The sequence below is a fragment of the Porites lutea genome, chromosome 14 (assembly GCF_958299795.1).
Source record: "Porites lutea chromosome 14, jaPorLute2.1, whole genome shotgun sequence".
In the NCBI taxonomy this organism is placed as follows: domain Eukaryota; kingdom Metazoa; phylum Cnidaria; class Anthozoa; order Scleractinia; family Poritidae; genus Porites; species Porites lutea.
The window spans coordinates 17,440,838-17,459,954 of record NC_133214.1 but is presented as its reverse complement, the minus strand read 5'-3'; the positions used below and the strand labels follow the sequence as shown (position 1 = coordinate 17,459,954).

The 19,117-nt window shown below is 39.4% G+C and overlaps 1 protein-coding gene across 1 annotated transcript; it reads right to left on the bottom strand.

Moving 5' to 3' along the window:
• Positions 1-1,322: 1,322 nt before the first annotated feature.
• Positions 1,323-18,065, bottom strand: LOC140924290 (endoplasmic reticulum lectin 1-like). The gene is made up of 17 exons (XM_073374320.1): positions 17,885-18,065; positions 15,812-15,910; positions 13,644-13,721; positions 11,254-11,331; positions 10,945-11,011; positions 10,380-10,435; positions 8,648-8,788; positions 8,225-8,307; positions 7,669-7,725; positions 6,788-6,848; positions 6,069-6,188; positions 4,647-4,712; positions 3,800-3,847; positions 2,865-2,908; positions 2,400-2,477; positions 1,649-1,724; positions 1,323-1,533 (listed from the first exon to the last, which is right to left on the bottom strand). Exons 1-17 carry the CDS (start codon positions 18,023-18,025, stop codon positions 1,459-1,461), a joined length of 1,368 nt encoding a protein of 455 aa, XP_073230421.1. The 5' UTR covers positions 18,026-18,065; the 3' UTR covers positions 1,323-1,458.
• Positions 18,066-19,117: the final 1,052 nt, after the last annotated feature.

The window sequence follows — 19,117 nt, the reverse complement described above, 5'->3', positions numbered from 1 at the left end:
CTGAGATAAGGAGGGGGGGCAGACTCAAACAAAATTTTTTTCGGCCCTTAGGGCCTCAGTTTGGTCTTAAAATAAGCGGGGGCGCCCCCCCCCCCGGGACCCTCCCCTGGATCCACCACTAAGTCCGTCGAGGGCGCGTGATAAAAAATAAAAACCTCTCTAGCGCGCTCGCCGATATTTTCGAAAAGAACAAGAAGAAAAATAAAACAAGGTCTGTGTACAGGCTAATAACAGTCACTTAACAATAGCGCCATTAATAATTCTTCTTAGCCTCGAAACTAAGCATGAATTTTGATAATTAAAAACTGGCCTATTCCATTACTGACCACCCTGTAAGAATTTCATTAAAAAAAGGCAGCAATAAGATATTCGTTTGGTACATTACTTGATTCCCCCGACGGCGCACGGCTTGTTTCTCTTTGTAAAGTTGGGTGAGTTTGTTTAGAATTAAACTCCCCAAGAGCTCGCCTACATTAAACAAAAAGTCGCCCCACGCAACAGAATCCAAGACAGTCTTGGATTCTGGATTTCACGCCGGGGATTCCGGATTCAAGGTACTGGATTTTAGTCTTTGTCAGTGGAACTTGGATTCTGGATTCCAATCGTTAGTGGGATTCCGAGCTGTATTCCGGATTCCAAAGCCAAGGATCCCGGATTCCACGAGCAAAATTTTATCGCATTCCAGAATCTGGATTCCCTTACGCAGGGCGAAAAGAGAGTGAGTGGAGGATAAAAAATCTCGCTGAAGTTTCAAAGAACGCGAAGTCACTCTTCTAAGTGACTTTTTCATCGCCGTCCCCGTCGTATGAAAAGTTTGATCAGTAAAGCTGAACGTCCAATGTTAAAATGTCTACAACTGGCTCCTGTAGTTTTTTCCTTTTCCCGTGTAAGAGTTAAATTTTTCCTAGCTTGCCTTCTCAAAATGATAAACAAAGCAAATTACTATTTACACCTCCTTTGATAAATACAAAAACACCTAACCTATTTGGAACTATGAGTACAAAATGTTACACTCCAGCGTTCAATAGGGAGCTTAAACAACTACGACGACGACCACAACGAACGACTTCAAAAAAAAACAACAGGTTTAATGATCAAAACAACAGCTCTGCACGTGCATCACGCTTTTTAGTACATTTCTTTGACGTCGACTACGACGTGAAACCTCCTAATTTGACGTTTTATGAAGGACGTGGGCATACGACGACGAATTTTCCTTCATCTTTTTGAACCTGATTAAAATCCTTAAGAATTCAACTCCAGGAAAAGTCGCCTGCATTTAAAATATTGAGCGGGTCCAAATAGACGTGATTAACTTTCAAAGAACGCAAATTCATTTTTTTTACCAACGTTCTCACTGCCGTCGTTGTCGTCCTTGCTTAAGGTCCCTAATGTAGTCTACGGTGTACAAGACTACACATAAATCGATCCTACTGATAAATAACTAGCTGGCAATATTCACGAATCGTCCACTTGAAATAAGCCATACGCGTCCATTTCCTCTAGCAACGGACAAATAATTGGCGATTCGACCTGTAAAATAAATAAATGCTTATCACGGTTGACAGTTCAAGAAATGCAAAGGGCGTCAGGGGGAATGAAGGCAGGGGGAGTGAGATCACATCAATTCGCGTTAAGATTTCCTTACTTTTAAAATATATTGACAAGTACTTGGCTCCGACAACGAAAGAGCAACTTCTTGTAAATGCTGGGACTCCTTACACCTGCACAAAATGCAACAAACAGACACCATGAACTCATTTTAACAATCTTAACTCTTTCACTCCCAGAAATGGCCAATGTCGAAATTAAAGAAAAACTCCAAAATTTCATTTTGTAAAATGCTGAAAAACAACTAGCACCATGTGAAAGAGCTCCCAAAAAGGTTTCATTTGAATGGTCACACCACAGGATTTCGTCCGCAGTATCAAAAGTTAGAACCACCTTGTACAATGTGCAACATAATAAACAGTACTACAGGAAAGTACTGCTCAGTAGCTTTCATTTGAATGGTCACATCATAGGATTTCATCCTCAGACTCAAAAGTTAGAACCACCTTGTACAGCATAATAAACAGTACCACAGGAAAGTACTGCTCAGTAGCTTTCATTTGAATGGTCACATCATAGGATTTCATCCTCAGACTCAAAAGTCTCCTTGCACAGAATAATAAACAGTACCACACTGTGACAGGAAAGTACTGCTCAGTGGCATTTTTTGGAACAACTTTTGAGTTTGTGGACAAAATCCTATGGTGTCACCATTCAGATGAATCATAGTCAGCGGTTCGTTTGAATAGTACTATTTAAATACAGGCCAGTATTTAATTAACCGGAATTAATTTTTCGTATGCTATGACACACTTGGAAATACAAGTGTTGAGGCAATTAAAACGTACTTTAATCTAACTTGAACGCTTCTATGATTTCCTGTTAGGTCGCAAACATCCCCACCGCCGTAAAAGTGATCAGCATAGCTGTAAACAAATTGAAAAAAGTAAGGTTGCAAACTGAAACTTGGTGGGTTCATTAAACAGCAGTGCTATTTTCATAATTTAATCACGCGCTGGCAGATCTCAGTTTTATATCTTAGATATCAGATCTTGAAATACAGTCACTGCTGTTTCGAAACGTTTTGGGGATGTAGAACTTTGTCCTAGAGGAAACACAATGCTTGGAAATGAAATTATTAAGAAAAAGAGATAACTAACACTAAGTCTTTATCAAAACGTTTTTGCTGTTGTCGTGAAAATAAGAAAACCTCGACAAAAGATACCGAAAACAAGCAAAACTGGCTTGAACACTGGCATTTGAATCTTACAAGAACAGCTCAGTGAAACAGGTAACAGCTTATCCATTCTTACCTTGATTTGTGCCCCATTCTGTCTTTCTTCCATTTAATATGAACCTAAAACATAAAACGCAAAGACAGCTTAGCCATTTTATTTCAACAAAAACTTTTTTCGTATCAGCTTAGCCTGCGAATACTGCTCTCCTAGTTCCTCGCCACTAGGGACGTTTCAAAGGAGAGACGTCTGCGTCTCATTGACAGCAGAGACCTTACGAAACTACGACGGCGACGGTCAGGCTTCTTTTACACATTTCTTTGCCGTCTCTGCACAACTACGACGACAACTACGCACAGGAATAGGAAGGCGATAAATTCTACCATCTCTTTCTGAACTCAGGCGCGGCCCCCTCTCTTCAGTTCTAACCTACATTCCGTTCTTTTAAGTAACAGGGACACTTGGGAAAATCACGAAATGGTTTGAAAGGATGCGGAGTCTATTTTTCAGTGAAGTTTTCATGGGCGTCGCCGTTGTGGGATCGTAAGGTCCCTAGAAATTCCCTACTGATGACGTAATCATGTTCTTGCATCCTTGACACGAGTAAAGAATCACAAGGGAATTTGAGGCAAGCGCCGCAGCAGAACCCCAGGGGGTTGGTAAAAGGGGATATAAAGTGGAAAGTTCTTCACCACCACTTGCAATTCAAACGACTTACGACCTTATACAGTGCAGTACCGCTCTTAGTTTAACAGAAAAAACTCAAAGTAAATCAGCTTTGTTTCAGCAGAAAGAAAACGTCGCCACTTAGAAGGCCATTTTCGAGTTGCCCCAAGCCTCTGTATCAAAGCGAGGCTTAGTGTGAAGCCGATGATATGAAAATGATCTTTTTATTCTCATGCAAAGAGAACTAATTTTCAGCAAGAAAGGTTTTGCACTTAGCCTCGTTTTGAAAGTGACAGTTTTTGGAACACGACAGTGGCCTATTGTTAAGTACGTGTATAGAATATTACCTCTCGGTCCCATTTGCCCAGAAGAATATCTATCCTTGTACCAGATTCCTGAATTTTAAAAAAAAGTGTATATAAATATACATGGCTCATTTTCAAACTGTTCGAATTTTTATTCAAGCCAGTCAAGTGCTTTTGCCACTGCTTTGGTTCTGTATTGCTTAACCTACAGACTGTACCGCAGTACGTCATTGGTTTACTATGCTACTATGGACTAATTTTCAGCCAGTCAGAACTAATTTGCCCATGCATATATTTCCTACGCTTCGCACCAGTTACACACGTTTGCTTTGAAAGCTGATTGGTCCACGGTATAGCATTTGTGTTTTGCACCTGACAAAGTCAAACTGACTAGAGACAACAGTTATCTTTACTTTCAATAATCTTTATTTTACACAAGCTGGAGTCAAAACCCATTAGTCTACAAGTACTCCTTCATTTTCTCAAAGATAATAGAGCAAATGAAACAGGTAACCAGTGAGGAAGGGGATACGAAGGGTGGTGATTTTTTAGTGCAATCGGCTGTCACCGTGGAAAATGAGAGAATAAACATATTCTAGAAACTTACTTCTTCATCAATTACAAAATATTAAAACGTTTTCAAATGTTTCTTGTCATTCAGGGCCCAGTTGTTCGAAACGCAGATAACAATATCCATTGGATAAATCTCTGTCCAGTGGATAACGTAATTGGTTTCCCTAATACTTATCCGCTGGATAGTGATTCTTCTGTTGGATAGCGCTATCCATTTTTTGAACAACCGGGGCCAGGTGGATTATTTATCATGGCACTACACTTATCAGAAACCATCGCATGAGGCTAAAATGTTTTTGTGTTTGTTGTTTGTTACCTCCTCGTGAAACTGTGTTACATGCTTGCCATAACAAAACTCGTACTTCCACCAACCAGAGCCGCCCTGCAAATTACAAGACAATAATTATTAATTGTCAGCCAACACAACGTAAAAGTAAACAACACACTTTTCACTGAAAATAATGAGAGAGAAAGGCCTAGGCCAAACGTCGAAATTTTCATGAGACGAACCAAACTCTAATTTAGGTTGACCTAAATTAAGTTAAGATCGTCTGTTGGTCAGACGTCGATGTGCAAGTTCAAGGAAGATGCTTTGCCTTCTTTGGTAAGGTAAAGGCGCACACCAGCCAGTTCCACTTGGCCGGAGCTTATCCCGGTTTCCTTAGCATGAAGCACCCTAGGAGTGTTGCCATGGGTAAGAAAATGTGGTAATTTACCCATCCGAGAAAATTTGGTAATCACGTGACCGTACACCGACCGCCCGAGCGACCCTCCTTCCGTACCACAGGCATACCAATGTAAAATAACTCAATCAACAGGTATGGCAAACAAAATGCAACTCGAGGTTATTTTGGCGCGAAATCGCTTAACCACCCGCGTCTTGTAAAGCAGACGCAGCTAAAGAGTCAATAAAGACGAAAACAGAAAGCGGAAATTGTTTCTGTATCCGTGTTGTCTAAAGTATTAAGGTTAGATTAATTGTCATGTCCACAAATTTGGAATATAGAGTAAGAGAAAGAAAGAGAAAAAGAGAGAGTAGGCGGCAGGCCAGCGAAACTCAACGAGAAAAAGGGCGACAGAGATCTAGAGCGAGGGATAAAAAACAAAGGCGACATTTTTTTGTTGGAAGAACAACATGAAAATTTTGTAGCGGTGGTGACAAAATGAGAAACGCTAGCGGCCACCAATGCAAGCAGAAAATGAACGGCAGGGAAAAAAAGTGAACGAGAACACGTACGACATTTCCTCCATAAAAAAGTTTGTGGAAGTTTCGCGTTGTAGTCGTGCAAAACAACGGCAAAGAAATGTACAAAAAAGTGTGCTGCATGTGCAAAGTTGTTTTTTTGCTAATTAGACCTTTTGGTGTTTTTCACCGTTCTCCGGAGTTGCCTTCCCTGCTTAGCATCACACGATTTTATATTTTGTTTGAACAAACTATAAATAGTATCGAGAGCTTCGCTTCTAGCCCTGGCTAAATCTATATATTACAATAAATGGAACATTTAGAGGGCCACAAGTTTACTAGTTTCTGTAACTATTCCGTGGTACCCTCTTTAAATAAAGTGTATTATTACATTGCACGGCCGCTCGGAGATAGGAAATTTCTCTTCTCGTGTTGAGCAATATTTGAATAATTTCACTTGCGCACTGCGCTCACTTGTGAAATATTTTTCAACACTCGAAGAGAAATTTTGTATCATCGAACGGCCATGTTATCTGTATTAAAATGTTCACTGACCCCAACAAGACAGTAGTCTCCATGCAGGAAGGCTGACGTTAGTGAATCATCAGGCTGAGGAGGGATGTCTCTGTGCTCATCAGAAGGACCTGGTGCAGTCTGATCCTCTGATGCTGCAAACTAAACAAAATTCAATTAGCACCTAACCTCACCATAACTTCTGGTTTGGAAACAATATAGCTTTTGTAATCAACACTGACTACATTCCAAATAGGGAATTCTTAGGGCCTATTTACATGAAGGTGGGGGACCCCAGGTAGGTGAGGTAACATGTGGCAAATTACCCCACCTAACATGTAAACGTGATCACATTAAAATGAGAGATTTTGTGGATAGGCGGGTTACCCCACCTAAGCAGGTTACCTCACCTACCTGGGGTCCCCCACCTCCATGTAAACAGGCCCTTAGACTGAAAATGGCTTGGTAAGATTACATGCTAAGAGGCTCTCCTGTTTTTGTCATTAAGTTTATCTGTAGCAGTTAAGCTCCTAAATATCCTGTCCCAATTAGCTGCGCCTGGGTCTCCGAGGATGGAGTTGAGGGGGTAATTTGTAATGGCGCAAGTTCACCGCAGTTCTCTTTTGTGATTCTGTATTCATATACACGATACCACCACAAAATTGTCATAGTAGACCGAGCCATACTGGCCCTTAAAAATCATCTTGAAGTTCTGATAACAAATCAAGTTTGGCTCCATTGCCTCTTCTTTAGATACAAACCTCCAAAAAACTGTGCAGAGATAATTCTTCATCCATAAGTTCAGAATAGCTTCGAGGTGCACTATAAAAGACACGGAACATATCAACATCAGTGACATGTAAATCGGTAAAATCCTGTGAGAACACTCTGTTCTTGATTATTTATAGTTTTTTTGTAGGATATGAGGCTTAAATGAACCTGTATGCCTGTTTTTTGATATTTTGATACCAATGGTAAGTGACATAATATCCTTGACCTGCCTATAACTAGAATTCACCACTCGTGCTCATTTTGGCTTTACAAACAAAAATAGTATCGTCCAAAGAAGAATCACGAGTACAGAACTGAATACAAATGCTGTTTGGTCTTAAAAAGAGTGTCTGCAACTTGTCAACAAAACATGTAAATTGTCATTTTTAAAACGAAAAAAATGCAATTCAGGGGTTTCAATAAGCACCAATGATCGACAAAGCACGCCGGTTACATTGCTCAGAGAAGTCGGCTACATTTTTACCCTAAATTGAAAGCTGTTAATAAAGTATTAAATTAAAGAAAGATTCTGTCAAAACTTATATTACAATTCAATTTGCTGGACCTAGACAGACTTTTTGCTTCAGGTTTGAAATATTTCAGAAACTGATCGAAAATACATTATCTTTTGTACCCAATTCAGTGCCAGAACGCTGGAAATCACATTTTAGGGCACTGAAATTGCGAACTCTTGAGGGGTGCACGCCCCCAAACACCTCTAGTAGAAGGGGAGTAAAAGCCTCTTTTTGATACAGTCAGTTCCTTTTTTCAAACCTGCTGGCTAAATCAATTTTTATTGAAACCCCTGCAATTCATCTGACAAATATTGCATGGAATATTACTTTGTATCAAAACAATTATTGAGACTCACTTTGGAGAGCCATCTAAAGGGTGGCAGCTTATATGATGGACGGGTTTCTCTCGAAACCTGGAAATCAAAGAAAATAATAATTATTATTCCGTGTAATTAAGTTGACTAAAACTGAGAGCATAGTTTTTGTTGTTGTATCAGCCGAATGAGCAAGTCTCATTCCCTGAAGGACAATTTTTTTCGAAATAAGATCCTGTTATCTGGGATTATATATTCTGTAGCAGCTAGTGGCGAAAGTGTTAAAACCTGTTAACCACTAATATCAAAATTTAAATTCTCATTTGGTGCCCCATACAATTTCCATTGAAGTAGTGGGAAGAAATTAAATTAAATTATGAACTATCTTGTGCAATCATGTCTGTAATTCTTATCACTAATCTGCTTTACAAAGCATTGATATTACAAGGAGAAATTTAATGCTGATCAGTCTAGTGGTTTAAAGGATTAAGCTTGTATTCAACATTTCTTGGTCAGCATTCATCCATCACATCTAAATAGAAAATCGAGAGAGAGATTGTTCACTGCATTTTTTAGCACAACTGCAGACAACACTTACATGTACACTGGGTTTCCACACAGCAAAGGAGTAAATACTTCCACCTCATAATGGCATGTCTGTATCTCCTTCACAGAAATAATCTGTTAAAAAAAGAAAGATCACAAAAACAGTGGGTGATTTTGTTAATTTATCAGTCATTTGGTAAGGTTCAAAATCACTGCCAAAATTGTAGTCAATAAAAAGGATATCACATCACCAGTGTCTAATTCTGTTATTCCCTTTTAGAAGCTATCCTGTGCCACAGATGAAACTAAACTCTGGTTAAGTCTGTTTGCAAAACAATACCAAAATCCTTGTTCTTGCCACCCCCGCCCTCTTCCACCATGACTGGCCCAGAACAAGGATATTGGGACAGCTTCCCAGACATTTACTAACTGAGGTTACATTATATCTGCGACATGGGCTACTGAGAAGCCTAACCTCATTACTTGACCTTGGGTTGCACATGTAAAGAACACTTGTTGTTCGTGGCTTGTTGGCCAGTAGGTCACAAGGTGTACCATTGTCCATCAGTATTTTGTAGTAAGGAAACTCATGTCCGTGGACTTTACGAGTGGGAACCTGTGCATTGACAAGAAAATGATTAACCTCACTATTAGTCATTTAAAGGTGACTGCAAACACCGTATGCATATTCATAAGGAAATCTAACCACTGGATTTTGGATGAACCTAATACAGTAGAACCCCAGTAACTAAAACACTGAAGAGAAACGAAAAACAGTTTGAGTTAGCAGGGGTTCGCGTTATCGGGATCGATTGAATTTTCAATCCACCACTTAAATAATTGACAATATTACTGATATTTAAGCACTTCAGTGTGAACAGTAGAGTGCAAATTTACCTATTTCATCAAAACCCATGACATGATTATGCATTTTTATGATAAAAATATGATCTGATCATTGCATTAATTAAAAACAAATTGTTGTAGGGTTAGAGCTGAGTTCGAGCTATCAAGGTTTTACTGTTTATACTACTACAAGAGAAATTTCTGCAATTTGATTGGCTTAGAGCAGTGGTATTTCACCCTAATTTGAAATACTTGTATGAAAAAATACCAAAACCTTTGGTGGTATAAACAAATAATAGCATGATTTGTACGTAATATTTGGCATAAATACCACTCGTGATATTTCAAAAATTAATTGTCTCAAATTTCACTCGCCTAAAGGCTCGTGAAATTACATATCACATAACAATTTTGAAATATCACTTGTGGTATTTACGCCAAATATCACTACAAATCATGCTATTACCTATACAAATTCAAAATTAAAGGCTTGTTTTTTTCATCCATGTTGCCAAGGCAATAATATTAAAATCTTACTAGTTTTAACCTACACAGTTACAATATGACACCAGTACCAGAGAAAATGTAAAGAAAACAGTCAGGAGAATATCAAACTTATATTGGGGTCTAAAGGGTTGACAGAAAATTGGCTGCATTTCATTTTCTGAACTCACATTGGGTATCAAATTAAACAATCCTTTTGTGACCAAAATATTGTGGAGCCAGGAAGCTCTTAGAAACCTCTATTTTGATTATCCTTTGAAAACACAGCTGCCATTGTTTTCAAGGGTTATAGTGACATTGTTTGCATCATTCATCCATCACACAAAATCATGTTCTAAGAGCTTCTTAACATCCCAAAACATTACCTTAGGCATGGAAAGTCCTGGTAAACTTTATTGTCAGTAAAAGCCTACTTTTCACCTTCCCCAAGCGAAGGTACATTGTAGATAATTCTATCGACTGGATAAATCTCTATCCAGTGGATAAGGCACGTGGTTTCCCTAGTACATGTCTGCTGAATAGGGATATAACTGGCCCCAGCTGTTCAAAAGGTGGATAGCGCTATCCATCAGATAAATCACTGTCAAGTGGATAAGCATTAGGGAAGGCAATAATATTGCAATATCCACTGGATAGAGATTTATCCGGTGGATAGTGTTATCCACCTTTTTGAACAACAGGGGCCAGGTGGATAGTGCTTATATCCAGCGTTTTCAGGGGCCAGATGTCTTTGGGTAAAATATACTGTAACATTTTAATAGCAGCTTAAAGTTCTAGGTTGTAGAATTTTTTTTAAGTCAGTTAACTACTGGGAATAATGCAGTCATGTAAAAAGGTGAAGTTTTTGTTAAACATACGCTTTTCTCCTGATCTTTGCCTTCTGTTGGAGGTGGATCAAGAGGTTTTGCTTCTTCTGGAGATTTAGACATGGCACAAAAGACTGAATTAATTACTTGTACAGAGTGCATAATCTTCAAAAAATTCAATTTATTTGAGTGCATTTGGCATGAAAGTACTTATTGAGGACACTATTTTTACATCTCCCACTGGAGATGGGACTGCCATTTTACATGGTCATCTGTGCCACACAAAGGTATAGCTGCTTGCAGGGCAAATGCAGTACCTTCATTTCTCAGTTATTTTAACACCCTGAGTATTGGTCCAGCCCAAGGAATCGAACCCATGACCTCCTGTTCTGCAGTCAAGCGTTCTACTGACTAAGCTAATCCTGCCCTTTGCTTATACATATAAAAAGCATTAATTTGGAACCAGCTTAAATGATAAATTTGTTATTGAGACTCCTTAGACAGTTGTTACATGTATCTGTCTTTATTTACCGTTTATTCAAGAAATCAAAAAATAAAGTAAACTACTAAAAATAAATCCAAAATAATATTTCTTTTTTTTTTTTAAGGGAATCACCTTCAGGTTTCTTGTGTACTACTTTTGGTTCAAGTTTCCCAAGGTAATAGACTTGCACTTTGGCATCCTAAAGAAAAAAATTTGATCAATTTGTTAGTAAGTGAACAGGACTTAGACAAAACAAATCAAATCAGAGTGCTTGACTTTTCAAGGGAAAATGATCAATTCAAAAAATCATTTCAAGGGTGACAAAGTTTTCCCTCGATTTGGACAAAGTTTCAGCATAATTAACGAACAATTTGGTAGAGTCCTGGACAGACAGTTAATTCAATCAGCTAATAATATCAAATGAAACTATAAACAAGTTACCGGAACACCAGCTTTAACTTCATGAAACTGCTTTACGTGTCTTCCATGACAGAGTTCATAAGTCCAATATGTATCAAGCTGAAGATGAAAAAGGATGTGCAAAAAAACAAAAATATAATAATAATTCTAGTAATAACCAAAGGCTACAGAGTGCAGGTGATAATGATCAGAGGTCAAAATGGTTTTGCTCCAAAGCTGTGCTTTAAGACTAAGTTTTACAAGAAACACTATAGATGGTCAAAACACATGTGAACAGATTAGAAAACAGTAATAGAAGGTCCAGCTGGTGTGATCAGATTACATTCTGTGCTTTCCATTAATTCTTAGTGAAAGTCCCTTGGTAATAGCAACCTGGAGACTGGGATTACGGGTGACAAAAGTAGCCTACAGTTATTAATAATTATTATTGTGGGCTCCTCCAGCTGGGACTGGGATTAACCAATGAACATCCTAAGGTCAATAGACTCAGATAATAGTTTGTACTTACTCAAAAAATACACCACTCAGTATGGACTGATCATATTGTGATATAAAACTAAAACAGCGTTGTCAAAAAGATTTCAAGGAGCAGGAGAGTAAGAGAAAGTAGCTGGCACCAGGCAAGGGGTCTGGGGGCCACCCAGGCCCCCAGCCACAAGGGCAGTGCCTGGTTGGGGGTCCATGAGGCACCAGGAGCAAAACAGATTTGAGGTTTTCGCGCTAGTTGAAATTGGCTCTCCTGAGCTGGAGAGCAATGCTAACAAGAGAAGTATCTGTTTTTGAATGAAAATCAACAGTCAATTCTTTTTTCCATTTCATTATTCTCTAAGATGCCATGTCCTAGTACATGATAGGTCCATATATTTTTGTTTACAATTATAATGTTTACTATTTCACAGTAGGGTTTTTTATAACTATAACAGATCATTTCTTCAGTTGGACTGTGTTATCGGCACGTGTGCAATTCAAACATTGATGCAAATTAAAAATGCTTTTCTTACAGGAAGTTTCAGACAACTTTCCTTGGTAGATATATTATAACAAATCCTATGCCTGCACATGTAGCATGCCCCTCTCTTTCACTGGCATTGAACTAGAAAAAAAACTTTTACTACATATCTGAACAAATCATAATTACAGCAAACTACATTTAACACATTAGGGATATGTGTTTCCTGGGTAAGGGAACAAATATCACTAGAGATAAGTGTTTCCTGGGTAGGGGAACACATATCACTAGAGATATGTGTTTCCTGGGTAGGGGAACACATATCACTAGGGATATGTGTTTCCTGGCTAGGGGAACTCATATTACTAGGGATATGTGTTTCCTGGGTAGGGGAACTCAAATCACTAGGGATATGTGTTTCCCAGGTAGGGGAACTCAAATCACTGGGGATATGTGTTTCCCAGGTAAGGGAACACATATCACTAGGGATATGTGTTTCCCAGGTAGGCGCACACATATCACTTGGGATATGTGTTTCCCACGTAGGCGAACTCATATCACTAGGGATATGTGTTTCCTGGGTAGGGGAACTCATATCACTAGGGATATGTGTTTCCTGGGTAGGGGAACTCAAATCACTAGGGATATGTGTTTCCCAGGTAGGGGAACTCAAATCACTGGGGATATGTGTTTCCCAGGTAAGGGAACACATATCACTAGGGATATGTGTTTCCCAGGTAGGCGCACACATATCACTTGGGATATGTGTTTCCCACGTAGGCGAACTCATATCACTAGGGATATGTGTTTCCTGGGTAGGGGAACTCATATCACTAGGGATATGTGTTTCCTGGGTAGGGGAACACATATCACTAGGGATATGTGTTTCCTGGCAAGGGGAACTCATATCACTAGGGATATGTGTTTCCTGGGTAGGGGAACTTAAATCACTAGGGATATGTGTTTCCCAGGTAGGGGAACACATATCACTAGGGATATGTGTTTCCCAGGTAGGGGAACACATATCACTTGGGATATGTTTTTCCGGGGTAGGGGAACACATATCACTAGGGATATGTTTTTCCTGGGTAGGGGAACTCATATCACTAGGGAAATGTGTTTCAGTGTAAACAAACCCTGTCAGTTGCATCTACACTATTTTTATTTGCTTTGTGGTATCATGTTCCCACTACGGAAAGAACTAAGCGGGAGCGGATTTGAAAACACGTTAAAAATCATGAAAAATGACACACAGGGCCTGATTAAAACAAATTTTTCTTTTTCTATTTTATTCTGTTGTCAATCACCTCCTACTTTGTCTTGATAATAAATTGAATTTTTTCTTTAAGTACTAGAATGGTCTTAAGCCACAAAAACTACTTTAGCTTGCTACAAAATCTACTTTGAAAGAGTAAATGTACAGTGTAATAATAAACAGATATAAACTTGTGTTATGACTTACCCTGTAGGAGCACTCTCCTTTTATCACTAGAGATTCTAAAAGTACATCAGGGCGAGGGCCTGCGTGAGCATAACTATGCTGTAAAATAAAAACAGGGTCAACATGAGATTATGAGGAAGGATAAGCACAGTTCAGGAAATAATACGACAATTAATTTGTGAGTGGCCTTCTACACAAGAGGTCCCCAGTTCGATTCTCAGGAGTGACCTCAACTCCTTCTTTCGACTTCTTTCCTTACCCTGTACAGTGTACATGTAGCTTTAAGTAGCTTCAAATTGGAGCACTGATGGAGAGAAAGGTGGGGGGGAGGGGGGGGTAAAATGAGGGCACCATTAGCCTCAGATTTGTTGGTCAGATAACTAGTTCAGGCTAGTACTGGCATAAAATAAGCACTCTTTACCTTTAGTATAACTGTTGAGCATTAGTCATTTCTAGCAGCTTCCATTCCTGGTATGTGCCTAAGTCAATCCCTTAACTCCATAAATGAGAAAACCCCACTTAAGTAACTGGTTCTTTTTAAGCAATAAATTTCATCAAATTTTAAAATTGGGATAGAAACCTTCCCATGTACATCAATTTTTGTATTAGTATACAAGACATCAGCCAAAGATATGCATCACCAAGCTGTCTATAGTTGGAAAAAATTTCTGCGGTAATAATTTTTATGAATCTTTTCTTGTAGGGTATGCAAGGGCACCCAAAAATGCCCACCATCCAGACAAGTAGATTTTCTATCTTGGCAAATGGGCAATTTCAGAAAATATCCATACCCAACCACGGACGGCTTCCATGTTTTATCCCCCCCTTGCCTTCGGAAATTCCAAAATGTGTTACCCCCCCATGCCCTCAGAATTCCACAATCGTGAACCCCCCCCTCCCCTTCAGAATTTCCGTTTTTTTGGAAGTACATCTTCGACTTAGCAACGCCTATATGAACAAACGAACATGAATTTATGTCTCCTCAAGGCTGTGATCTAGCGGCGCCAGGCGACAAGCTTTACTCTAACCTACCGCTAGTAGCCAGGCTTTGCAAACTCCTTTTTAGGTCCGAATTTGGCTATAAAAATAAACACCACTAACGGCAATTTTACTCCTCTTTGTTTTCTTGTGCTGTTTTGACGTTTACAAAGCAAAAAAGCTCAAATTCAGACTGTTAAAATCTTTCGGCGGTCAAATATACCGTCAAGTCGTGTTGAGTCCTTTTATACGTCATGTAGTGTGCACGAAAAGTGTTCTAATCTGACAGACGTTCCTTGGAAGCCAGGGACTGGTGCGAGTTTTTTTACTGTTCATCGGACGGGAGTAACAAGAAACTTGCAAGCAGTAAGATACATATTCAGTTTTTTTTTCATGTGACAAGAAATTCATCAAGGTTAATGTGAAACCCACGTTTTACTGTTCACTTCTATAAGTTATAAGCGTAAACATGTGTCTGATCTATCGATGCTTGTGTTCTGCTTCCGCGGTCATACGTTTGTGGTTTATTTACGAACTACAAAAGTCCACACTAATAGCGTTTTCAAGGAACTCACTCTACACTTTCTACTCCAGAAATCCCACCTGTGGAATTCCCCCATGCCTTCGGATTTCCAGTCGTAAATACCCCCCATGCCCTCAGAATTCCATAATCGTGAACCCCCCTTCCCCTTCGGAAATCCTAAAAGCCGTCCGTGGTATGGTATGGACATTTTCTGGAATCGCCCAATAACTTTTAAGCACAATTGGTAAAGCAAATGGTCAAGGAAAGCTAAAACTCAGGTATTCTTCAAGACCATCTGTGTGCACATGGCAATAAAATGACAGGACTGTGCAAATTATGCATGTACACAGCTTTGAATCTGGCTTGTTCCCAATCACCACTGTTGAGCCTCTGCTAAACAGCAAATTGGATCAGATGGGAAGTATAAAAGCCCAGGATAGCACACAACTAGGAACGAGTCAGTCACAAAACTGTTTCAAGCAGTACTTAGTAGGCCATTTGCATAATAGTGTCATTTTACGACCACGACCAAAATCCATTTCACTTTTCCTGTTATACTTAAATCTGGTAATCCCAGGAAGGATTAAATAAGAAAAGCCCTAGTTTTGTCAAGAAAGCAAAACACTCAAGGTTTCTGGTCGTAGTAAAATGGTGTCACAGTGTAAATGGCCCTTTTTTTGCACCTTACCTCCTTGGGTGTCTCAATCTGTGGTAATATGCACTTGTATTTTTCATTATCTTTTGTAATCATTACTATAGACTCTCTACTGCTTGACAGATCTTCATTCTAGAGTGGAAAAAGATTACAACTTGATCATGGTTTGTATCAGAAAAACTAACCATCAACCCCTGACCCTCACAAAATACATGTACATTTGACTTGGGCAGCTTGGCATTCATTTTGGGTTGGTTAGAGGACTGGTTAGGTAAAAAATAGGGCTGTTGTTAGGATTAAATTAGAACAATGTAGTAATCAAACTGAAAGTTAGAGCAACCAAACGGTGAAAATACACCATCATTTTATAAAATTTATATGTTAAATCAGGGTGCAAAGAAAATCATTTTTACAGCTTGCCATTTGGGCAAGCTGAAGCTAACATTTACTAGCCCAGATGTCATTTCAACTAGCCCCAAAAGCTCTTTGAAGAGCAGAATTGATCTCACAGTTCTTCTGTTATTCGAATTCCTCAAAAAACATCACTTGCCGGTCGGGCAAGTTAAAAACAGAATTCACTAGCCCGATAGGAAAATCCACTAGCCCCGGGCTATCGGACACCACTTTCTTAGCATGCTGGTTAAATTAAATCTTGCCAAGAGATCATAATAGGTCCTCTTATAATCTCTTCCAGGTTTTGCTTGCAGGGCTGTCACTAAGATTTCAAGTTGCTGGGTAAATACAGCAAGTATGCGGGGAATCAAACAGCTAGGGAGTTCTTTTGGTTCTATTTTTCTTCTGTTTTCCTCTGAAAGTAGCCCAGGGGCCACATTCTTAGTAGCCAGGGGAAATCCCTAGTCCCCTCCACTTAATAAAAGCCCTGTGCTTGTTTAGGAAGTTCACAAGGCTGTGCTTTAAGAATAATAATAAATTGTAGTGGGTCCACTACTCTGAACCTGTGAAATCTTGGGTATCCAGTATATGGACTTGCAAAAGCTAAGATCTCCTGGTCACACAAGAGCAAAAATAGAGTTATTGGCAGCATACAAAGAAAGTTGTGTCTGATAGCCTGGGGCTAGTGGATTTTGCTATTGGGCTAGTGATTTTTGTTCTTAACTTGCCCCACAGGCAAGTGCTGTTTTTTGGGGAAATTCAAATTACAGATGGATTGTAATCAATCGTGCTAATCAAAAAGGATTTCAGGGCTAATTGAAATGACTTGTGGGCTAGTACATGATAGCTACAGCTTATGCCCAAATGGCAGGCTGTAAAAACTGACTTTCTTTGCACCCTGTATTGGGGGCCACTGGGTACTGCTAGAGCCCCATTCACCACAGAGTGGACCAACTACAGTACACTGTTATAAAGTTCGTATTGTCTGGCTTTATAGCATAATGGTTTTTGCCCCATGTAAAGCAATCCAAGACAGATTCCAGATTCCCGTACTGGATTCCGGCTTCTTTGTCAGTGGAACTTAGATTCCAGATTCCAATCGTTAGTGGGAGCCCTGTTCCTTGAGTTGTATTCTGGATTCCAGAACCCAGGATTATGGATTCTGTAAGCAAAAATGTTATGGATTCCACAATCCACAAGCAAGAATTTCCTGAGATCCAGATTTCCTAACTCTCTAATGGTACAGGCAATCTGGTTCATTTGGTAGGTTGTTAAGTGTACAACTGTACAACATGTAGACCTGAATTAGGCTACTGCCAGAGGACATGATAAATTTATTATTGATTAATATTTAATTATTTCCCTAAAAGTGATGTCCAGTTGTACTATTAACAACCAGAATATAAAAAGCTCACAGACTGACTTTGCACATCATTATAAACTGTGGTACAGTTTATGAAGTCAAAGCACTGCACAAAGTTAACAAAGCTACAAAGAGGATCTTAGCTAATCTTGTACCTAAGTTTATGCTCTAGCGACTTAATTCATAAGCTTGTAGTTAACAGAGATCGTTAGCTATGTTACGTTTCACTTTACCTCCACCCATTGAGAACGTTTAAAAAAGATAAAATTAACAAACTACCAAGGAATGATACTCTGTATGAATCATTGACTGTCTTTCAATACGGTAGTTGAGCACATTTTCACACTCACCGGAGCAACTTGGTCTTCGCGTAACGTTATAGGTCCTGCCCAGTTTATGTCATACTGACCTTCGTCAAAAGGATTAAAACATCTAGCGCATATGAATAAAGAAAGCAGAGGAAATATTTTGGAGTCGACACGATACAACATTTTCGTGCCGCAACACAAAGTCTCTGTTTTGAATGCAGACGTGTCGAGCGAACGAGGCTCTAGTTCCCAGGCCCCAATGCCTAAAAAATACAGTTTCTTCACAGGTCACCCAAGGTTATGAACGTACTCAAAACAGCACCGCAGCTCCGTATTTAGGTTTTATTAGGAAAAAAACTTTTTCAGGGGCTAAAAGATGAATAGACTGAAAGATCGATACAAATAAAACTTCAAAATTTACAACTACTGGTGGTTGATGTAGATGACTACGTTATATCATATATCAACGAGCTTCTTTCCTTCAGGGAAACAATGTTTTCCCCTTCTGATTCTCTCGTTTATCAAGTGAGTCTCCCGAGTCTTTATTTTATTGACCGATTCAGGTGTAAAACTGAGATATCCGTCACCACTGAGCTGTTGGTCGCTGTGCTCTTGCTGCTATTTTAAAATATGTTTAACAGAAACACCTTTGACTACTGAGGCTTTCAATATACTGAAAAACAACACGAAAGATGCCGAATACATGCTGTTTTTCCCGGGGGGAACTCACATATAAAAGTGACGGGGATGCTCGTCGGAAAAGAGACCGATGTGGGTGTCACTCAAGCTTAAACTAAGGGATATTTGTGTGTGGTTAGCCCGGGGAGGGGTACTCCCTTATATTTGCCTCATAGGCATGTGTCGCCCCAAATGGTTTTGGCTCCATTTTGGTTATGTTTGGGTCAGGATTTGGACAACCGAGCGGCACACCCCCAGTGTCAGAGCATTTTTTTTGGAAATTTCTTTATGCGCAGTACTAAGCGATACCTGAAATACCTGGGCAAATGTAGTATTCCATCCCAAACACCCTAAGTGAGACCAAAATCTGCAATTTACACCCCAAAGGGAGACGACGAGCATCACCGTCACTTTGACGTGAGTCCTTCCCGGTTCTTTTTTTCCGGTTTGCTGACAGGGAAAAACATCTCAAGTTGCTGCAGCTTGTTCCGACTTAGAATACAGGAATACAGAAACTCGCCAGTAACAATTTCCCTCCAGGACCAAGTATATTCAAATCGGACAACATATTAAACTTTATACAACTTCAACATTGAA